At 43.7% G+C, this 19,029-nt stretch overlaps 1 protein-coding gene across 9 annotated transcripts in view; it reads left to right on the top strand.

Annotated features, from left to right (window-relative positions):
* The window catches only part of Atxn2 (ataxin 2), a 92,297-nt gene extending 73,275 nt beyond the window's left edge, over window positions 1–19,022 (top strand). For 6 of the 9 annotated variants that reach the window (XM_041648272.1, XM_041648273.1, XM_041648268.1 and 3 more), the window contains 7 exons: window positions 4,258–4,442; window positions 5,643–5,775; window positions 9,412–9,465; window positions 14,646–14,791; window positions 15,482–15,709; window positions 17,428–17,596; window positions 18,412–19,022. In XM_041648272.1, the coding sequence (XP_041504206.1) occupies window positions 4,258–4,442; window positions 5,643–5,775; window positions 9,412–9,465; window positions 14,646–14,791; window positions 15,482–15,709; window positions 17,428–17,596; window positions 18,412–18,440 (944 nt within the window). In that variant the 3' untranslated portion in view covers window positions 18,441–19,022. The remainder of the gene's footprint in view (window positions 1–4,257; window positions 4,443–5,642; window positions 5,776–9,411; window positions 9,466–14,645; window positions 14,792–15,481; window positions 15,710–17,427; window positions 17,597–18,411) is intronic. The other 3 variants (XM_041648271.1, XM_041648269.1, XM_041648270.1) reach the window with 2 other exon arrangements.
* Window positions 19,023–19,029: the final 7 nt, after the last annotated feature.

The following is a 19,029-nucleotide window of genomic DNA, read 5'->3' as shown; positions in this document are numbered from 1 at the left end:
TCCCACTCCCATTTATTTATTTTACTTTTTAAAAATTCATTTTCATATATTTGTTTCCCTGTTCATATGTATGTACACCAAGGACTGAAGAGGGTGTTGAACCTCCTGGAACTGTGTTCTAGGTGACTGAGCTGCCATGTTGTTACTGTGTAGAAGCAGCATGCTGCTAACTCCCTGCTCCTGGTCATAGCTGTTATTACTGCTTCTGCCTTTTTTGTTTGTTTGTTTGTTTGTTTTGTTTTGTTTTGTTTTTCAAGACAGGGTTTCTCTGGAGCTTTTGGAGCTTGTCCTGGAACTAGCTCTTGTAGACCAGGTTGGCCTTGAACTCACTGCCTGCCTCTGCCTCCTCCTACCTGGCTGTTTTTGTCTTTTTGCCTTAAGTTTATTTCTTTTGTGTCTTTTGTTAGTCACATTTTTAAAATTCTGCTGTGAGAGTTCCAGGAAGCCTGGAACAATCACAGTCACCCTTCCTCAGTCTCTCAATTGCTATAGTCACAGACTGTAAGGTCCCCCACCCCCAGTCTGTGCTGTGTTGTGAATGGTGAAGATGGCGTCATGTCACCTCTCATTGTGTTGAGCATTAGCTGTTTATGGCACACACCTTTAATTCCAACACTTGGGAAACTGAGGCAGGAGGATCAGAAACTCAAGGTCATCTTGAGCTATGTGAGACTCTGTATCTACCCCCCTTGTTATGTGCATACCATATGCATCTTATAGCTCCTTCCTTGTGTGTTGTAGCTGCCATTTGAGGACTGTACTGTAGTCCCAGATCCAGCCATTCACTAGGGCTTGTGAGTTAATGATACTTCTCTCATCCATCTTGAATTTCTAACTGAAGTTCATTAGACTTTGGATTATCCTGAGGTAGAGCTTACATGAACTGAAAAAGTACAGACATACTTGACATTCTTTGTAAGCTGTCTCCACAGATAAGAAAAAAAAAACAGTGTGTTGTATGCTTTGGGCATCATCAATTTAAGGAATTTCATACTAACTTGGGGGGGGGGCTATGTTTCAAGACAGGGTTTCTCTGGAGCTTTGGAGCCTGTTCTGGAACTCACTCAGTAGCCCAGGCTGGTTTAGAACTCAGAGATCCTCCTGAGTGCTGGGATTAAAGACGTATGCCACCACCGCCCAGCTCCAACTAATATATTTTTAAATATTTATTTATTTATTTATTTATTTATTATGTGTACAATATTCTGTCTGTGTGTATGTCTGCAGGCCAAAGAGGGCACAAGACCTCATTACAGATGGTTGCTGGGAATTAAACTCTGGTAAAGGCAATGCTCTAGCCTCTGAGCCATCTCTCTAGCCCGTCCAACTAATATTGTTTACTAGACTCTCAGTTAAATTAGAAATTAACCTAAAGAAGCATCCCAGCACTCGGGAGGCAGAGGCAGGCCAATCTGAGTTTGAGGCCAGCCTGACTACAGAGTAAGTTCCAGGACAGGCTCCAAAGCTACAGAGAAACCCTGTCTTGAACCCTACCCCCCAAGAAAGAAAGGAAGGAAGAAAGGAAAGGGAGGGAAGAAGGGAGGGAGGCGGAGAGGGAGAGGGAGAGGGAGAGAGAGAGAGAGAGAGAGAGAGAGAGAGAGAGAAATTAACCTAGAGGAGATTGTTTCCCTTCATGGAGTTGGAAATCTAAGAACAAACTTGTTCTGCTCTCTCTGTCCATTCTTCTAAAGAGGCAGCCTCTGCCTCTCCCTTCCCCTATCCTCTTTCCTCTTTTTCTCTGCCCCCCCGTCTCTTTCTCTCTTCTCCCCATAACCCCTTACCTTTATACCCTTCCCAATACCCATTAAGTAAATTCCTTACCAAAAATAAATAAATTTATAAATAGATAGATAAATAAATGTAAACTTGTTCTGTGTAGAACTGAAGGATCTCATGTGCATTTCCTCAGCTTCTGCCTCCTAAATTATTGTGGAAGTATCCGAGTTTGTATCTTCTAAGCCATAACTTAGAAAGTCCTGCAAATGCATCTGGCTCTGCCTGAGTGGTTACTGTATACACTGCTGTGCTGCTACTAAACAAACTGAGGTGCTGGACAAAGGTATTACTAATGTATTTCAAATATACAAAGTCAAGTGCTAGCTTGTAAAGTTCCATAGACCATACAAAAGATATTTTTTCTTGCACGGCAGTGGAATCTTTGCATAAAACCACCTCAATTTCCCCTTGCCATAATTTACATTTACCTTCTATGCATCCTATGAGACTGGTGGCTTTGTATTTGAAAACATGCCAGTCAGAATTAACATAAATTAGATCACAGACATACGCATATACCTCTGGGTTTTTTTTTGGGGGGGGGGGGAGGCTTTGAGACAGGGTTTCTCTGTAGCTTTGGAGCCTGTCCTGGAACTAGCTCTTGTAGACCAGGCTAGCCTCGAACTCAGAGATCCGCCTGCCTCTGCCTCCCAAGTGCTGGGGTTAAAGCTGTGCGCCACCACCACCTGGCTCATATACCTCTGTTATAAAACAAAGTCATCAAGTCTCTGGCCTCCCATTCTCTTTGTAGCTAGCTGTGTGGCATTGAATTACTGATCTTGTCTTCTGGACTTAGGTTCTGAACTTTATGCCTGCACCACCATGTCAGGCTTAAAGTAGACTTTTCTCACCCTCGGCAGCATTGCCATTTGTGACTGGTATTTTTTTTCTGCAGTGAGGAGAAATCCCTTGTGGACTGGGGGTGCCTGTTGGCTATCACTAGACCCTAGTAGTATCACTTCCCTTAGCTTGATTGTGATAACTAAAAGGTCTCCAGGTACTGCCACATGGTCTCTGTTGGACAGAGTTGCTCCTAATTAAGAGCCACTGACATATGAAATAATGTTAAGTGTGGTCCATGTAAAGTATAACCTAAGATACATATACATTCAATTTTGTAGTGGTCGGGTATGCATGACTAGCCCTGGTTTTTGCCTGCCTGCCTGCTTTACTATTTTCCTTTCTTTCTCTTTATTTCTTCCTTCCTTCCTTTTTTTTTTCTTTAAATGTATTTATTTTGTAGGGGTTATGTATCCCAAACCAACCTCAGAAGTTGAGGACCTTGAATTTATGCTCTTCTTGCCTCTACCTTTCTTGTGCCACAGTACGGGTGTGTGCCACCTCTGCTGGTTTGTGTGGCACTGAGGATAGACTGTGCTGCTAACAAGCATCCCATTAGCTAAGCAGTACTTAAGCACCTTTATTTATTCATTTTTTTAAGCACCTTTAACATGGGTACTGTTGGTATTGTGTTGGGGAAAATTTTGTTATATTGCTTTGTTCTGTTTTCAAGTATACTTTCTAAATAGAGAAAATAAATATCAGTAGTCATTAAATGTTCAGCTACCCTTTTTAAATATTTAAATAAGAACTACATAGACACAGTTTCTTCAATTTTGTTGACTTGGAGATATGCCATGTTCTATGTTCTTGGTGACATACCCCTCATGAGGCACACAGCTCCTCCCCTCATTTAGCATGATGTCAGAAACAGATGTGACAGTGCAGCCAGTAGGCATTTGTGGGAAGAAAGGCATAGGCGGTGCAGTGGGTTTTGTGAGCACTACAAGGAGATCCTCTTGCCTCTTCCTGGGTGTTGGATTGAAGGTGTTCCCATCTCTTATCTGGCATTAATCTAGGAAAGGAACCATTGTAGGAATATGGAAGACACGTTGAGGGAAAGGGATATTATTAGAAATCTGCTACTTGGTATATTTGGTGGTGTGTGATGTTGAGTGAAACAAGGAGGACTGGTCTAGGCATGTAGCTCAGTGGTGGGGCCCTTGTTTAGCATTCCCGAGGTCCTAAGCATTATGGCTCTGACAGAATAAAACAGGATAGAAAGTGAAGAAAGAATTGAGTGGTAGGCTTAGGATTTGTATTGGCTAGTTTTGTCATTATTGTTTTTCTTGTGAAATGAATCTTCCATGCCCCTCTTAAAACCCATGTTAAAATATGGAGTATCAGACACTCCCTGCGGTTCCTTCCCTCCCCGATCTTGATAGTTTGTCTTATATTAGAGATGAAAGCCAGGTGAGGGGAAGTTGACCAGCTAAACTCTGAAGGGTGAGTCACATTGCTGAGACTAAGACTAGGGCAATAGTCTAGAGTGGCGAGAGGATGGATGGGAGTTGTGTGAGATGGCTTTTAAGAGGCAGGATCAAAGTCAAATCACACAGAGCCTTGTAGACCACACAAATGCATACTGAGTGCTGAGGAGGTTTCATTTCCTAGTAATGTGTTTCTTTTTCTTCCCTGCAGTACCAAATATGCCCCAACAGCGACAAGACCAGCATCATCAAAGCACCATGATGCATCCTGCCTCAGCAGCAGGCCCACCCATTGTAGCCACCCCGCCCGCTTACTCCACTCAGTACGTTGCCTACAGCCCTCAGCAGTTTCCCAGTCAGCCTCTAGTTCAGCATGTGCCGCATTATCAGTCTCAGGTAAGGCCAAAAGGGCCTCTCTGATTTTAACTTATTAGAAAAACTTCTCATTTCAACAGTTCATGTATTTATGTGGTTATGATATCAGATAGTTAAGGTGTCGGGGGCTTTTAAATATGTATCTCTGCAAGTTAGAATTATAATAACTTGGGCTGGAGAGATGACTCAGTGTTAAGAGCACTGATTGTTCTTCCAGAGGTCCTGAGTTCAATTCCCTGCAACCTCGTGGTGGCTCACACCACCTGTAATAAAATCTGGTGCCAGCTTCTGGCCTGCAAGGACACATGCAGGCAGAACATTGTATACATAATAAAATAAATCTTAAAAAAAAAAAAAGGAAAAAAAAGAATTATAATAACTTGCCAGGCGGTGGTGGCGCATGCCTTTAATCCCTGCACTTAGGAGGCAGAGGCAGGTGGATTTCTGTAAGTTCGAGGCCAGCCTGGTCTACAAGAGTTAGTTCCAGGACAGGCTCCAAAAGTACAGAGAAACCCTGTCTTGAAAAAAAAAGAATTATGATAACTTTTTCTATATTTATATTTTATTTTATATATGATTGTTTTGCATGCCATATACATATGTGAACCACATCATGCCTGGTGCATTGGAAACCGGGTCGGGAGATGGCTTGTGCTGCTCTTGGAGAGGACAAAGGGTTCAGTGTCCAACAGCCGTTTCTGGTTGGCTCACAATCACCTGTGAATATTTCAGAGATCTGATACCCTCTTTTGGTGTCCATGGGCACCTGCACAAACAGATAAGTAGGCACATACATAAAATAAATAGATCATAAATTTAAAAAAAAAGAATTTCAAAAGGAAGCATCCAGAGAAGACTTTAGAACTCTGAAGTGTTTCTGGAAACTGTGAACGTTGGCATTGGAACTAACTGTGCTGGAGTTATGGCTCAGTTGTGAGGAGCACTTTCTGCTCTTGAGAGGACCCAGGTTTGTTCCCACATGGCAGTTCACAGCCTCCTGGAACTCCAGGTCTAGGGGATCTGAAGCCTTATTCTGGCCTCTTCAAGCACCAAGACAGACAAGAATGCGTGTGTGCGCGCACACACACACACACACCCCAACACAAAATGAATCATTAGAAAAAGAATATTAACTAAAATCCACATGGTTTGTTTTGGTATAATATTCTTTTCTTCCTTTTTTTTTTTTTTTTTTTTTTTTTTTTTTTTGTCTAAATACAGCATCCTCATGTGTACAGCCCTGTCATACAGGGTAATGCCAGAATGATGGCACCACCAGCACATGCACAGCCTGGTTTAGTATCTTCCTCGGCAACTCAGTTCGGGGCCCATGAGCAGACGCATGCCATGTATGGTAGGAAACATTTTATTGTCTTTTGTGTGTGTATGACTGTATTTGTTTTGAAGCTCTGTAAAGATACTCTGTTTAGGAATACCCTGAGATAGATATGGTGCTGTGATTCTGTATCCTGCCTACTGGAGTGGGAGGATAGAGACAAGCCTGGGCAACATAGACCCTACCTCAGAAACAAGAAGAAGTAACCTGACTGTGGCATTGAGAGTCTTAAAAACAAATGACTCGGGCTGGAGAGATGGCTCAGTGGTTAAGAGCATTGCCTGCTCTTCCAAAGGTCCTGAGTTCAATTCCCAGCAACCACATGGTGGCTCACAACCATCTGTAAAGAGGTCTGGTGCCCTCTTCTGGCCTGCAGACATGCACACAGATAGAATATTGTATACATAATAAATAAATAAATAAATAAATAAATAAATAAATAAATGAGCAGCAGCATTAGCATGTGTTATTGAAAAAAAACAAAAAAACAAATGACTCATATTATCAGCAGTCTTATTCTACTTTGTACATGCAATATCTCTGTCTTGACATGTTTCTCCTTCTTTAAAAAAATGACATGAGCCAGGCTAGAGAGATGGCTCAGTGATTAAGAGCACTGACTGAACTTCCAGAGGTCCTGTGTTCAATTCCCAGCACCCACGTGGTGGCTCAAAACCATCTGTAATGAGATCTGGTGTCCTCCTCTGGCCCACAGGCATACATTCAGGCAGAACACTATATATAATAAGTAAATAAATCTTTTTTTTAAAGTGACGTGAGCCAAGAGTATGGTGGCACACACCTTTAATCCCAGCACCTAACACAAGGCAAAGGCAGGCAAATTCTCTGAATTTGAGGCCATCCTGGTCCACAGAGTGAGTTCCAGAACAGCCAGGGCTACATAGTGAGACCCTGTTCCAGAAAGGGGGTGGGGGGAGGATAATAATGTAATAGAGAATATCTTTGTAGAAGAGAGGTGCCTTCCTTTCTACCCTGGTCATTCCACGTACCCTGCCTAAGCCTTGCAGGAAAGGATGTGCTGTCATTCCTACTTCCACATCATCACATAGTTGTTAGACCACCTTACAACATGCTTGCATGCTTCTTACGATGCACCTTGAATACTCTAGCTTTAGATGACACTATAACAAACAAGGCACATAATTAGTTTCATAGTGACATTTCAGTGTATTTGAGTATTAAATGAGTATCGCTTATTTATACAGTTGAGAAGTATACCATATAGGAATATGATTATAAATGTGTGGAGATGTACAGACATTATGTTTCTAATCTTTTTAGTTTTGATGCCTTAATTGAGCATATACAGGATTGTTAGGTCTATAGGTTCTATCCTTCTTGATGGTTGCAACATTATGGTGGCTGATTAAGACTAGGGTTGGGCAGCCTGAGTGCTCTCCCTGTATTTGTAATCCCAAGCATGCATTTGAGCTATTGCACTCCTGCCACCAGGGTTCATTAGTAGTTAAGATATATGCTATGGAAAACATTTGCCTTTATAAAAGTCTGAAGTCTGCTTGTTCAAAATAATTACAGGTTTTCAATTATTATTGTATCATGCATTAGGTGTTTAGAATAACAGATAGGGTAATTGCTGTGCTTTCAAGAAGTCCGTCTGTTTTCCTGGCATGGTGAGCGTGTAAATCTCAGTCCTGTGGACACCAGGAAAAAAGGAGGATTAGAAGTTCAGAGACCCTGGGTGGCATAGAATAACCTGTCTTAAAAGCCTCCTGGTTATTTGATTTATAAAGTGACACACTGGCCTGGTTTCTGTTTCATCATGATATATCCTTCTATGTGTGTTCAGTGTGTGATCCCTGGGACTATATCAGCCCTTGTATGGAAAGGTTCTGGTGATCCTCTTGCTGGCATTCCTGCAGCTGGCATGCTTTTCTGCAATTTTCCAGCTTGTTAAAGGCTTGATTGACAAGCTGGTTAGATTGTGGACAGTTGTGGTTACCACAGATTCAGAAGAGGTCCTCCTTTTTTCTGGCATGCTCCCTCCCCTTTGGATTAAGAGGAAACTCTTGAGCTGAAGTTTTCATTTTAGGAACAGCCATTGTCGCCTGGCCAGTGTGAGGCTGCAGAAGCTGCCTGCTTGTAGGCGGGTGGGACTGCTCATCTGGATTTGCCTTTATCGTACAGCTCCTAAAAAGCACACTAGGCAGTTAATTGTTTGGTTTTTTTTTCTCTCATTTTTTTTCTTTTGGGCAATAATAAGTGATTTTTCAATCTGTTCATACAAGTTTGTCAATACCTTGCCAGTAATTTCAGTTAGTTTGGCTCTTCCTCTGGTCAGTTATACCAAAATACTGTTTGAAAACTGCTGTATGGGAATGCTAATTTTACGTTTATTTCTTTTGAAAAGTATGTATTTTATATAACTCAAGAAATCAAATATTTGAATTAGGTTGACTTCTGGCTAACTCGAGATTGTGATGTTGTGGTGCTTTGCCCCAGTTGTTGATGCTAATCTCACATCTCCTTTTTGTTGGTGGTTACTGGTGTAGTCAAGTCAAGGACCTTTATGATAAGGAGATTACATCATGTGTGACCTTGTACTCTTGGTTTCTTGACACAGAGTTTCTCTGTGTAATTTTGACGCCTATCCTGATACTCACTTTGTAGACCAGGCTGGTCTCGAACTTAAGAGATCCATTCACCTGTCTGCTTCCTGAATGCAGTTTAAAGGCGTGTGCCGCCACCACCCAGCTAACCTTGTACTCTTTTTAAGAAAGGACTTCTGTTAACACCTCATCTTGCTGCCTCTGCCTCCTAAGAAGTGACTTTAATTTCTGACCTCCTCACATTCAGGCTCCTGCTCATCTGAGTTTGTATTTCAGCAATGGGTTCATTTTCAGAAACAGTGCAAAGGCAGCCAGAAGAAGTGAATGTGCTCTTCCTCTCTCCACCTCCACTTCACCAAAAAGATGGTCTTTTATGTAGCCCTGGCTAGCCTGGAACTTGCTATGTACACCAGGCTGAGATTAGAGGTGTGCATAGCTAAACCAAGCTAAATACTTTTGACATGTGGTTTAAAGCAGATAAATTTTAAGTATAATAAACAAATAAGTTTCTCATCATCTGTCTGCCTGACAACCAATTGTTAATGTTGGGGTACATTCTCTCAGGTGCTTTAATTATGCCCTTTTTATACTGGCACGTTTTAATAAGAAATGGTGTAATACTTGTGTTTATATTTTTATATCATGAACCTTGAGATTCACTATCAGGGGCCTGTGATGACATTTGTGTTGCTGTGGAAAATTGCGTATTATGAATTAGCTGAAACATTGTATTATCTCAGTACATTGCTTATATCAAGGCTGTTTGATGGATGCCATGTTCGTCTTTTTTTTATCAGTTAATGATTCTATATCAGATAATAATCTTATTCTTTTTATTTAAGCAAGTCAGCGTGTGGACTTGCTCCCTCAGTACAGAAGGAAAGCCTTCCGGTTCAGTCCTGTTCGCTTGTAAATCTCTGCAGCAATGCTTATTTACAGTGCTGGTCACCCCTGTCAGAGTGAACCGTGCGTGAATGCAAAAGATCACTGAATATGTCGGCCTTTCCAGAACATCAGGAATGCACACCTCAAGAGGCTAATTTACCTTTCTATTTCCCAAATTCAGCATGTCCCAAATTACCATACAACAAGGAGACAAGCCCTTCTTTCTACTTTGCCAGTGAGTTGGGTTTTTTATACTAATTTTAATTACACAGTAAACACTAAGGGATACATGTAGCTAACTTGTTGGAGAATATTTTCCTTCTGCTAGACAGAATCAAAGTATGCATGTCGGGGCTGGGGATGTGATCCAGTGGTAGAATACTTGCCCTAGCATGCACTAGACCCTGAATTCATTCCCTAGTATAAAAACAAAAAGAATTGTGGCTGTTTTTGTATAATTCAGAGATTGACAGATGAACTGACCCATCTTAATAAGGTTGGGTACAAAGACAGGCTGATTTGTTTCGGGAAACAGTTTTTATATACAAAGTAAGAATGTAACTGTGCGGGCAACACCTCATTCAAGGAAACTTTCTGAACAACTAATACTATTTTATATCAAGCTACAAGTCTAGTTTAAAGCTTAAAGCACTAATTTGTAGTGTTCTGGCAAGACCGAGAAGTGTCCTCACTGGGGTTCCCATAGCAAAGGGTGGATGAGGTACTTGGAGAGACAGGCCCGTCTTGTCCCTCTTTGCATGCCTAGAGGCTTAGAGTGCTTGGAGCAGATGTGGTAGGGGTGTCTAGAACTTCCTTCAGCATGAGAAGGCCTCTGGAAGCTCAGGCCTCAAAGCCAGCAGTATGAGGTCTAGACCGCCTTATTCCATACATAAACTTGGTCGATGGATTTTCCCTAATTTGGGGGCAGTGTTTTAAAATAAAGCAGATCATGGACTTTGGTAGTAGAGGCCCTTGAGAAATGTATGCTGCTGGTGTCACTTCTATGAAACCTGAGTTCTAGAGAACACTGAGATTTAACTTGTTATACTAAGGACTAAATTCTGAGTTATTTTGAAATGACTACTAATCATCAGATACTGGGTTTTGAAAACATTTTGACCTAAAATTTTAATTAATTGTACCAAGCCTTGGTATCCAAAATTAGCTGCCATGTTTTTGGTGCCTGGGATAAGTTAACAAATGGAGTCCTTTATGCTCTTGGGAAAGTAGTCTTGACTGTACCGTGAGGAGGGCTTTAAGAACACAGTTTGAGGTCTCACATGCAGTTACCCTCACCATCCTGCTATCTCTGTTGCAGCCATTTTCCTGTAAATGGCTGAGAGCCTCAATCATCATCCCTTAGCACTAATAGCCTGAGCATAACTTCCTCCTGAAAGGAATCAGCACGAGAACCAACAGCTGTTAGTGGGGATTTTAGGTGCCACAGCGTTCTACACCTATTCCACTTCCATTTTGCCCTGGTTTAGTTAGTTGTCTCTTATCCCCTTTTCGGAACTAGTGTTGAAGTTGGAGGATCGCGCTCTACTTGTTCTCAGTGTTGTTTTCCAGTGCTGGTGATCACCAATGATTTGTGCATCCAAGGGCAAAATGACAGAATCTGTTCACAGGTTAAACATGTGGCCATATGGACTGAACTTGCTTCTCTTAACATCTTAATTTAGGAGACTGGTTTTGAAATGTGATTAATGTTAAAATTTTTTGACTAATGGCATGTTTAGAATGTTAAATACTTACGTCAAGGAACACTTCGTCCTCATCTCACCCAGCTCTCATGAGGCTGCTCAAGCTTTGTAAGTAGTGGGTTAGCTGGTGATAGCCATTTCAGAACTTCTAAGAGGATTGTCTTTTTAACTTCCCAGGTAGTTAAATTAACTTGGTCTATATAGCAGAAACCATTTAATCCTTTCCTTAGCTGAAACCCCTGTTCTTCACCCTCCTTGAATTCTGCTCTTGTTTACCATATTCTGCTTCTTGCACCCATCTGTACCCTTTTAACTGTTTTTCCCGTATTTTTATAATTCCCCTCTCCTTGCTTTAACTTTGCTGTTAGTGTGGAGTGCCTGTATGAGGTTCCTGTTTCCCCAGTTTCTCTCTTTGTATGCAAGGGGAAAAAATTACTTTAGAAGGTGCTTGTTTTGGACTGTGAGTCAGAAAATAAGCAGATGAAAACATTTCTAGTGCTCCTTCTAAAGGTGCTGCTTGCAGCTTTGTTGTGCTTCTCCCAGCTCTGGCTTTTACTTCTAAGGACGTGTTACTTGGTATTTAGGAGGAAGGGGAGCTCTGTTTCAGTTTGGAGGGGTTTTGTTGGGTTTTTTTGTTTGTTTGTTTTTGGTTTTGTTTTGTTTGTTTGTTTTTCGAGACAGGGTTTCTCTGTGGCTTTGGGACCTGTCCTGGAACTAGCTCTTGTAGACCAGGCTGGTCTCAAACTCACAGAGATCCTCCTGTCTCTGGCCTCCCGGGTGCTGGGATTAAAGGCGTGTGCCACCACTGCCCGGCCAGTTTGGAGTTTTATAGACAAAGCCTGTGTGGGTTCCTCACAGCATTGGAGCTATGCATGCAGATTGTCCAAATTAGAACACTCACACTACAGAGACACTTTGTTAAAATGCTTAATTGTGGGCCTGGAGAGATAGCTTAGTGTTAAGAATTAAGGGCCTGTGCTGGAGAGATGGCTCAGCCAGTAAAGGCTAGGCTCACAACAAAAAATATAAGAGTTTGGTTCCCAGCACCCACATGACCCCTCATAACCATCTGTAACTATAGTTCAGGGGATCCAATGTTCTCTTCCGGTCTCTGTGGGCACTGCACACATGTGTTACACAGACTAACTTACATACAGGCAAAATACATGCATACAATAAAAATAAATCTTTTTAAAAGATGTATATATAGGGCCAGCAAGATGGCTCAGTGGCTTAAAAAAAAAAGTGCATACAAGCCTGGCAACTGGAGTTCAAGCTCCATAATCCACATAAAGGTAGAGAACCTGCCACATTCCTCCACTCTCACCTCCTGACATACACACAGCAGTAGTAATAATTTTTTATTATTTATTTATTAAAGATTTCTGCCTCTTCCTCGCCACTGCCTCCCATTTCCCTCCCCCTCCCCTGTAGTAATAATTTGTCCCCCTCCCTAGTAGTAATAATTTTAAGATTAGTATAAGTGCATAGTTAAAGTTGGGCATGGCATATGTTTAGCCTATTCAGGAAACCAAAGCAGGACGTTTAGTTGAGCCTAAGAGTTTGGGACTAGCCAATGTAGCAAGACCCATCTTGTATATAAAAATAAAAACTGGATGTAGTAATAAAATCATAACCCCATCATGTGAGAAGCTGAGCGAGAGGGTCTCCTAGAAGTTCAAGGTCTTCCTGAGCTATATAATGAGAGTTCAGGCTTCATTAGGCCCTCTTTCTAATTAATTACTAACTTCTACGAATGTGGCTAAGGGTGTTAACTCCGTGGTAGACTGTGCACTTAGTATGCAGGATGCTCTGGCTTCGATTCTCAACATAACGTGAGTTGGTAGTAAAGCTATTTCGTCCTGGCTGAGATGTACAGTTTGATGCAGTCAGGGGATATGATGGGTTCCAGGCTATTTTGGGGTATGAAAGAAAAAGAAAGAAATAAAAATTAATTCTCTTTCCAGATGGCAATATCAAGACTTTTACATTTTTCCACTTGACGGATTTAGTTTTGAAACTTGATGGACACCATCACTGTTACTGCAGTGGCTGTGTTTCCATGGTGAAGGTAGTGAGCATTTTGCTAGTTTCCTTCAGAGTTATTTGTTGTTTTTCTTTCTGTTCTAGAGCTGGAATTCAGGACCTTCTGGGCAAAGCTCTGCCTTTCCCTTTATCTTTTTGTGTTCTGAATACTTAGGAATTAATGGCTAATGAAATTTCAGAATTCTTGAGCTTCTATACCAACTATCTTTATGAAACTCCATAAATAGAATTTGAGGATTTCTTTCCTTGGTTAGATTTAGCATTGTTATTAAGGAAACAATAAACAGTGGATGGGGTTTTAATGTATGTGGATCAGTCCTCATCATCCTGCCTGGGCTACATTAGGCGATTCTGTCTGCAAGAAGAAAAGTAGCTTTAAGTACTGTCCTGGTTATAGGTGGCTTTTAACAATCCAGTGAGTTAGAAAATGGAGACTTCCTACTTTACAGAAAACCATCACGTTGAAAACACTTGAGATTAGGGTGCCGTGGTTTTCTTGTTATCATGTCTGTTGGCTCTTACAGTCTAGGAAGCTTGACTAGGATCTAAACAAAACCACCTCCATCAGTCTCACCTGGATACTAAGGAACATTGGTGACAGCTGTGACCTTGGTGGTTTGATGTAGAGGTCATCCCAGCCCTGGCATTCTGTTTTGCCCTCTAAGATGCATTTATTGTTGGGAATAGAGTACTGTCACACATCTCAGGACTGTTTATTATCCGTAACCCTCTATGTCACTGAGGTGGTACACAGCCAGAGTAGAGTACTCCATGCTGGCCATTGTTAGCAGCTTTGCTGACCCTGTTTTTGCTTCTCTGCCACACTCCGTGTTTGCTGACATATTATCTGAAGACCATGAACATGGTGTGACAAGCATCTATGTGTGACAGCGTGGTTGTGGAGGGCTAAGGTCTGACGCTGGTCGACCTATGCCTTCAGAGCACTCCATCCATCTTCTGCCCACTGTTCAAGTTTGAACCCATGAGTTGTCCAGAGTCACAGGAGCTGTGAGGCCTTCCCAGGCTTTTCATGCTCAGCCTACTGTTATGAAAGGCATGGTACTTGATCTTGTTTGGTACCAAGGTGGGCCTGTACTAGACGGATAAAGAGCTGCCTTTGGTCTTGGTCTTTGTGATCACATTTTAATGGGCTCATCATGTTTCCTTTGATAATTACTCTAGCAAACAGTATGGGGTGGCAGTTTTATCTCGGGTTTATTAAGAGCTGGTCAGTAGGAAGCAGGAGTGGAATGGATGCTGTGACTGAGATGGCAATGACCTTGTCCTTGTCCCTAGCTTCACCGATGTGGGCACTGAGAACACAGGACAGTAGCATGGTGAGGGTAGCCAGATGATGGCATTGAGAGGCAGCATCTCTCTTCGTGTTAGCCAGAATGATTTTTGAAATTGTTTCTACCTCCAAGAGAAATGTACTATTTTGAGTAAATTCAAATTAACTCGGTGTTGATGTAATATGTGAATTAAATGCTAGCCTTGTTAAACAGAGCCCTTAAATCTATTTTCCAGGCTGTGCCTGTTATAAATGGCTGCAGAGAATGCCAGTGGCATGGGTTAGATTGTAGTGGTCTTGGAAGCATTCAGTGAGGCAAGCAGGCTGGCATTGGTCATCAATATGTATCAATTGTACACATTCCTTTTGCCTCAGTTTCCACGGGCTCCCTTGCTCAGCAGTATGCGCATCCTAGTGCCACCCTGCATCCACACACGCCCCACCCTCAGCCTTCGGCCACTCCCACTGGACAGCAACAAAGCCAGCATGGTGGAAGTCATCCTGCACCCAGTCCTGTTCAGGTAAGGAGAGATGTGATCTGTGTATGCACAGCTGCTTCCTTGTCCCTGCTACCTAAAGGTCTCTATCTGATCAGGATGTAAAAGGCAGCTGCAAGTAGTTGAGGTTACAGAGGAGGCTTTGAAAATGTCAAGTAAGCCATACCCTAAGGGTAAATACCAGAAACAGGAGTGTGGAAAAGCCTTTAGCTTAAAGTTCTTTATTAAGTCTTAAAATTCTGTCTGGGATTTTATTCCTGAAGTCACTCAATAATGCTGCCTTCCTGTTTGTCTTTGTGTGTGTGTGTGGGGGGGGGGGGGGGTTGAGACAGAATTTCTCTGTGTTACAGTCCAGACTAGAACTCTGTACCTTTTGCAGTCTGTCCTGGAACTAGCTCTTGTAGACTAGGCTGGCCTTGAACTCAGCCTCTGCCCAACTACCTCTTGGTTTCTTTAGTCGCATTTGCTAGTGGGGCAGTTGATGGTCTGATAATCTTGTCAGTTGCTCCACCTCTACCTGTTTGGACCTGTAACTGCCAGGCTGAGACTTGGGCTTGAGAACCCAGAAAAGGCCATCTGGACAGATGGCCCTCGCTCTTCTCTTGCACCTCCCTGGGCATGGCTGGGGTGGGGGTGGGGCTAATGCTGCTTTCAATGATGTGAAGCTCTGATCCTACTGGCTTCTCAATAAAGAAGTTTCCCGTTGCTTTGCAGCACCATCAGCACCAGGCCGCCCAAGCGCTTCATCTGGCCAGTCCACAGCAGCAGTCAGCCATTTACCACGCTGGGCTGGCACCAACCCCACCTTCCATGACACCTGCCTCTAATACACAGTCTCCACAGAGCAGTTTCCCAGCAGCACAACAAACAGTCTTCACCATCCATCCTTCTCATGTTCAGCCGGCATATACCACCCCTCCGCACATGGCCCACGTACCTCAGGTAAACCAGCACTAGCCAAGTTTCTGTGAAGGCCACGTAGGGTATGGTGGTTGTCAGATAAGCAGCAAGGAGCCAGATGCTCCCCGAGCCAGGAAACCCCATGTGTGGTGCCATCTGCTTGTCTCCCCTCCCTGCTTAGTACGTGATCTTCTGGCCCTCAATGAATGTTGCTATGGTTTTGTGATGGGATCAGTGAACTTGTGATTTAGCATTTCCCAGCTGAGACCTTAAAACTGAGTCTGGAATGCACCCCAGTCCTTTCCTTTCTGTGTCTGCTTTGCTACGTCTTTCTAGCTTAACCACTATGTGTATATGTGTACACATACAGACACCTCTACACACGCACACACGGGAGCTTGGCAGGGATGGCAGGCAGCCTTTTAATGGTTCTCAGCTCTCTGAGGTGACTGCACTGGGCCTGTTAGCTTGAATGTTAGTCACATGAATTCCGAGACGTGTCTCAGTTGTTTGCCTGGTTACCCTCTATCTGCTGCAATTCTGTGTTGTGCTTCATGAGCGCTTGGCCTTGGTCTGTGGTGTAGTGTAACTGAAGCTCCAGGGCAGCCCAGGGCCAGGGGATGCCTCTATGACTCTTAGTGTGAGGTGGCTGCATCAGGTGTCTCTCTGCTACTTTGATTGCAGCTCCTTGAGACAGGTCTCACTTAGGGTTACTGAATGACTCCATTTCCTGTCACAGTGTGCCACTGAGGCTTTGGCAAGGTGTGAGCTAGAGATGCTGTGCAGTTGGTGGGTCTCTGTAGAAGGCTAGTTTGTTACTAGGTGTCTTTCCCCTAGAGCTAAGGGTGTGTAGTAGGAAATACTCCTGTTGATTGGCTGGTGACAGTGGGGAGGGGAGTCAGTTTGGTCAGTGTGTTTTGGTGGAGTGAGATTAAGAGAGTCAGGGTCCTGTAAGTGTCTAGCAGAGGCTGTGAAGTTACGTGTAAGATGGGCTCACCCCAAACCTCGCTTGTCTGTTTGAAGAAAGAGTAAGAGGCTAACATAGGGAAAGCAGAGAGCCATGGGCCTGTTTGAAGGTGTGAACCAGTGCTTCGCTGGGGTGATGGTCTAGAGCAATGCACAGGATGGGAGGCAGGAAGCAGCCTCTTCCTGCTCTGCCCACTCCCTGCAGAGACGAGGTTGAGCTCACCAACCGGTCAGCCAACATCACTTTTCTAACAAAGTTGTTGCCACTTGGTACAGAGCACCAGGCTGACCCAACTCAGATCACTATCATCTCATTGGAGCCATTAACTTTGCTCCATCAGCTAAGCTTTTATAGTAAGGGGCCTGAGTGCTGCTTCACCCTATTTCTGGGGAACCCATAACAACTGGGGGAGGGCGGAAGAGGAGAGAGTCAGGAAGCTGCTTAGGGTGCTGGGGAGGCAGTCTCCTCACAGGCCCTTCCTTGTTAGTTGCTTTCTGACTTGAAAAGGACATTGATGTCTTTCTTTGGCCCTGTGCCATAGCAAGTTAAGAAAGTGCCCCTCCTGCCCCAATAGAGGCTTGCTCTTGGTGAAGATCTTGCCCTGTGTGATAATCTGTGAGCAGATACTGGGGACTAGGAGGCTGTGGCCAATTTCCCTGTCCGAGCCCTACAGGATCTGCCTCAAGGACTCCATCTTGCCCTTTCTTGAGTCCCAGTCCAATGAAAGGAACAGTTGACTTGTTGTTTAAGACGGAGATGTTGCCTGTATGCGTAAAAGAGCTCTCTGTTTCAGGCTCATGTACAGTCAGGAATGGTTCCTTCTCATCCAACTGCCCATGCGCCAATGATGCTAATGACGACACAGCCACCCGGCGGTCCCCAGGCCGCCCTCGCTCAAAGTGCACTACAGCCCATTCCAGTCTCGACAACAGCGCATTTCCCCTATATGACGCACCCTTCAGGTGAGGCGTGTGTGTGCAGGGGCCGCCGGGGCACCCCGAGCATTCTGCTCGCACAGGTAGAATGGCAGGCAGGACCAGTGCTTCAGGCTCCAAACCTGACTAGCAAGGCCCGTCCAAGTGTGCTCAGGAGGGATTGTGATGGTCAGGGAGCATCAGGTCTCAGGGCCTCCGGAGCTGAGTCTGTGTGTGTTCTGCTGGTATCAGGGTTGGCTTGAAAAGCAGCAGCCTCATTCTGGGTAGCTGATGCATGCCGAGGACTCAGTTGGCCTTCCTGGTTATGTATGACAGGCTGGACAGGGCAAGCGTGTTCCTTCCTGAGTCCCTATAGGCTGACGTGGGGGGTTTATGCCCATGGCCGAGTTTGATTGTAGCTTGGAGAACACTGATGAGCTGTGTGCGGACTGGTTTGAGTGTAGTTTTAGCCCCAACCTGTGCCCAGGACACAGGACACCCATGATGTCTTGTACTGGATGGCTGCTGTAGCAACACCTGTCGCCCCTGTGACTTGGAAAGTATTGGTGCTTGGCTAGCATTAGTGGGGGGGGGGGTGTGAAGGCCTGTGCTCCTGCCCCACAAGCAGCAAGTCCAGGACTTGTATCTGAAGTGGTTTTTACGTCTGACTGGTTTGTTTCTCCTCACCCCCTTCCCTCCCCAGTCCCACCTTGGCTGCAGCTGTGGGGAGGGGGACCCAGCATTAAACCTCCAGTCTTACTCAAGCTAGCACAAGAGCAGTTGGCAGTCATGTGCTGCAGACACTAGGCTGGTGGGCAGTGGTGCCTGTGTTCTGTTTAAATAGCCACTTTTCTTTTTTACAGTACAAGCCCACCACCAACAGCAGTTGTAAAGCTGCCCTGGAGGAACCGAAAGGCCAAATTCCTTCCTCCCTTCTACTGCTTCTGCCAACTGGAAGCACAGAAAACTAGAACTTCATTTATTTTGTTTTTTAAAAAGATACACTGATTTAACATCCGATAGGAATGCTAACAGTTCACTTGCAGTGGAGGATGTTCTGGACCGAGTAGAGGCATGTAGGGACTGTGGCTGTTCCATAATTCCATGTGCTGTTGCAGGGTCCCGCAAGTACCCAGCTCTGCTTGCTGAAACTGGAAGTTATTTATTTTTTAATGGCCCTTGAGAGTCATGAACACATCAGCTAGCAAAAGAAGTAACAAGAGTGATTCTTGCTGCTATTACCGCTTAAAAAAAAAAAATCAAGACTTGGAACGCCCTTTTACTAAACTTGACCGAAGTTCAGTAAATTCTTACCGCCAAACTGACGGATTATTATTTATAAATCAAGTTTGATGAGGCAATCACTGTCTACAGTGGTTCAACTTTTAAGTTAAGGGAAAACTTTTACTTTGTAGATAATATAAAATAAAAACTAAAAAAAAAATTAAAAAATAAAAAAAGTTTTAAAAACTGATACCCAG

This window comes from Microtus oregoni, unplaced genomic scaffold (assembly GCF_018167655.1).
Source record: "Microtus oregoni isolate MIOR12 unplaced genomic scaffold, Mior012 000003F_ref0000135, whole genome shotgun sequence".
In the NCBI taxonomy this organism is placed as follows: Eukaryota; Metazoa; Chordata; class Mammalia; order Rodentia; family Cricetidae; genus Microtus; species Microtus oregoni.
The sequence above is the reverse complement of the archived record's forward strand: the minus strand, read 5'-3'. Positions and strand labels throughout refer to the sequence as shown.